General features: G+C 50.7%; 1 protein-coding gene across 1 annotated transcript in view; it reads left to right on the top strand.

Moving 5' to 3' along the window:
* Nucleotides 1–3,628, top strand: part of etv1 (ETS variant transcription factor 1) — a gene marked incomplete at its 3' end in the record, with an annotated part of 20,933 nt that extends 17,305 nt beyond the window's left edge. Inside the window, exons 9-13 of the mRNA XM_079729449.1 lie at nt 1,050–1,115; nt 1,229–1,297; nt 1,594–1,763; nt 2,777–2,878; nt 3,398–3,628. Of these exons, the coding sequence (XP_079585575.1) occupies nt 1,050–1,115; nt 1,229–1,297; nt 1,594–1,763; nt 2,777–2,878; nt 3,398–3,628 (638 nt within the window). The remainder of the gene's footprint in view (nt 1–1,049; nt 1,116–1,228; nt 1,298–1,593; nt 1,764–2,776; nt 2,879–3,397) is intronic.
* Nucleotides 3,629–3,840: the final 212 nt, after the last annotated feature.

Below are 3,840 nucleotides of genomic sequence, written 5' to 3'. Positions count from 1 at the left end.
TTTGACAGACTAGAATAAAACCCGCTGTGTGTGTTCGCTTTGCATCCACTGCTGTACATTCCAGACATTAGCATTAGCTTGAATTTATTAGCGGCCGCGCAGAGCCTTGAGACTAGAGCAGGCCTGTCTCTGAGGATGGGAGGGAGGGCAGAGTAATTTAATTAGCAGTAATTTCCTCTACAAGCCCATTACTTTGATGAAGTTCAGAGAAATGTTTATGGAGCTAAATGATGCACTGCAGTCTGTTTATCGAACACTCACTTTGCAGACGTTTTGATCTCGAGCTACAGCTGGTTGGGAGGTCGTCTGTACGCAGTAAATGGAAGTTAAAACGCAAAGCGCACTTAGAAACAAAGTAGTAAATACAGGCTGTAGAAAACAGCAAGGACGCTACATTGGTGATTATTGGATCGTCTTAATGCCGAACAACCAAATCTACTTGTGTCGTATCAATCACTTTATATTGGTAGTGGTGCCTGTTGTAACGTTAAGCATTGATGGATCGGTAAAATGTACTTCTAATAGAAGATGTTGATTCACTGAAGGCAAAGATTAATTCATTTTAAAATTAAACAAAAAGAGACAGCAAAATATATATAGCAACATATATTTTCAAGCCTGGTTATCGAATCGAAACTTTGTTTGAATATTGTTTGAATACATCTCACATCTTCACTGCTCTGGACCAAAATAGATCATAGTCACTAGTCACAATATCCCTAAAAAACACTTTTTTAAATTTACCCCACATCGTATTTTCCCTTCTAAACCAACAGCAGCCCCTGAAGGCCCCAGAGTCACCCAACTGAGCGCCATGCCTCTCTGTATCCATACAGGCCAGTCATCCTCCCGTGTGGGCGGGGGGGGCAACCACTCTTTAATCACAGCCGCTGAAGCTCTTTCTTTTTGGGGGGTGGAGAGTTTGAGGGAGACTGACTCTCTCTCGGATAAGTCAGACGGACAGTGCTGTGAAGTGTTTCCTCCGGCCTGCCGTAACACTGCTCTGTTTCTTGTTCCCCCCCCCCCCCCTCCTGCCTGCCGTCCAGCAGAAGTGCCTAGCTGCCACTCGGTCTACCTACCGGACGGGTACCTGGCCCACGCCAACCGCACTGAAGGTACGTGGGGCTGGCTAGTCGGTGCTGCCGTTGTCGTGGGCGTGCTCCCTGGGTGCTGACCACCATAATCAATCATTGTCTCTCTTGTCTTTTCTCTCTTTCTTCCCGCCCAGGTTGTATGTTTGAAAAGGTGGCGAGGCATTTCTATGACGACACCTGTGTGGTTCCCGATAAGGTTGAAGGTGAGTCCCGTAACGGTATGCCGTCTCCATTTGGTTCCGGGTTGGCTTGGAACTAGCAAATGGTGTGGGGGGGGGGGGGGGGGGGGGGGGGGGTAATGGCTACGGTTTTCAACTGCCAGCCAAAAAGGTACTTGGTTTGATCCCCAATGTGCGCACCTTAACCTGTACGCGTCTTGGAGCGTGATGCCCCCCCCACTACTTACTCCACACTATGACCTTGCTCCTGGTTCACTGCCTCTCGCCACACCAGTACTGCACCATGCACTGGGCTGACATGGTTTCTCTCCCTCCGTCAGGCGACATCAAGCAGGAGTCGGGCCTGTACCGGGACGGCCCGTCATACCAGCGCCGCGGCTCCCTTCAGCTCTGGCAGTTCCTGGTGGCCCTGCTGGACGACCCGTCCAACTCCCACTTTATCGCCTGGACCGGCCGCGGCATGGAGTTCAAACTCATCGAGCCAGAGGAGGTAAGGAACACACACACACACACACACACACATACACAGAAACACACAGACACACACAGGCTGATTGAGTGCGTTGAAGGGGTGGATGGATGGACGCAGGTCTGTAACCCATCGACACGTTGAAGCTGAGTGGTTAGCTCTAGAAGGTGGGGTTAGCTCAAGCAGGGAAAACACTGCAGCAATCAGGGGCCCAAAGGCATAATATATCTGTCTGTTTATGTATCTGTTCGTCTGTCTGTTCATCTGTCTACCAGTTGATTTCAATCCATATGTCTGTCTGTGTGTCTATCCATCTATCTATCTTTCCGTCTGAAAGCTAGTGTATTATTTATTAGTGTTTTAGTTGGTGGTACAACATGTCCAGGACACATGGGGGGCCAACAGAGCGAGCCCGGCAGAGAGACAAGCAGAACGGGAATAGAACGCAACTAATTCCAATTAATTGCAAAGCCTAGCAGAGGGAAAAAAAGAGAACAGGGAAACCAAACAGGTGACTGCTCCAGAGCAGCAGCTACAGTGTGGGACGCCAAACAGAGAGTCAGGGGCGTTGGGTGTGGGAGCTAGGACGGCACAGCCGGGTGGTGGCTGGTCTGTCAGGCAGGTGCTCTAACATCTGCTGCCACCTCCCTTTGGGCGCATGACAAGTTCCTAATGAACGCGTCGCTGATCCGCGTCCAGGTCTGGCCCGGACCCACTCGACATACGCTGCACGTGGGGATGGCTAGGTTCACTTAGAGCTAGCATCACACAGCTCTGTTCAATGGTTTCAGCGTGGCCGTGTGTGTTTGTGCAAGATGCAACTCCTGAAATTGTGCACAAAATTAGGATTATTGGTTGTGACATTCTGCCGTGATTATTGTTAATTCCAAGTGTATTTTTGTTTTGTCTGTTTGTGTGTGTGTGTGTGTGTGTGTGTGTGTGTGTGTGTGAGTGTGTGTGTGTGTGTGTGTGTATTTGTGTGTGTATTTGTGTGTGTGCGTGTGTGTGTGCGTGTGTATGTGTGTGTTACCCAGGTGGCGCGTCGATGGGGAATACAAAAGAATCGACCGGCGATGAACTACGACAAGCTGAGCCGATCTCTGCGCTACTACTACGAGAAAGGGATCATGCAGAAGGTAAAACACCAGCAGCTTTTGTATGACGTTTTTCATCTGAATTAGCCAAACTTAATCCAGATGTGATCTTTAACCTCGCCATGTCTTTTGTCAGACTTGTGTTCTACTGCCCCCGTTGTGGTATTTGAACAAAGAAATTAACTGCAGAACATGCCTCATTAAATGGCTCATTTGCTCTCTCTCTCTCTCTCTCTCTCTCTCTTTCTCTCTCACTCTCGCTCTATCTCTCTCTCTCGCTTGCTTTCTCTCACTCTTCTCTCTTAATCTTCTCTGTCTCTCTGTCTCTCTCTCTCTCTCTCTCTCTCTCTTTCTCTCTTACTCTCGCTCTATCTCTCTCTCTCTCTTTCTCTCTTACTCTCGCTCTATCTCTCTCTCTCGCTTGCTTTCTCCCACTCTTCTCTCTTAACCTTCTCTGTCTCTCTGTCTCTCTCGCTCTCTCTCTCCTTGTCTGTCGCTTGCTCTTACTCTGACCCTCTCTGTATCTCTCTCTGTCTTTCTCTCTCTCTTTCTCCTCCCCAGGTGGCGGGGGAGAGATACGTGTACAAGTTTGTGTGTGACCCCGAGGCGCTGTTCTCAATGGCGTTCCCGGACAACCAGCGGCCCGTGCTGAAGACGGACCTGGAGCGCCACGTCAACGAGGAGGACACCGTGCCCCTGTCGCACTTTGACGACAACACGCCCACCTACGCCCAGGAGGCTCCGCCCTACTGCCCCCCACACCCCTACGGCGCCGAGGGCTACGTCTATTGACGCCCGCCCGACCCTCGCGGACCCCCCCATCGTCGCCCCCTCGCTCCCCCTGCCCCGTGACGAACCCACCACCCGTTTCGACAACCCCCTTCATCCCGCCTCAAACTGTCACCCGCCTCAAACTGTCACATCCTCTCATTCACATTTGCTCCGGGGACAAGACTGAGACATTCAGCGGAGCATCTCTCTCTCCCTCTCTCTCTCTCTCTTCC

This window comes from Pollachius pollachius, assembly GCF_949987615.1.
Source record: "Pollachius pollachius genome assembly, chromosome: 1".
Classification (NCBI taxonomy): Eukaryota; Metazoa; Chordata; class Actinopteri; order Gadiformes; family Gadidae; genus Pollachius; species Pollachius pollachius.
Note: the sequence above shows the minus strand (reverse complement) of the source record. Positions and strands in the feature narration are given on the sequence as shown.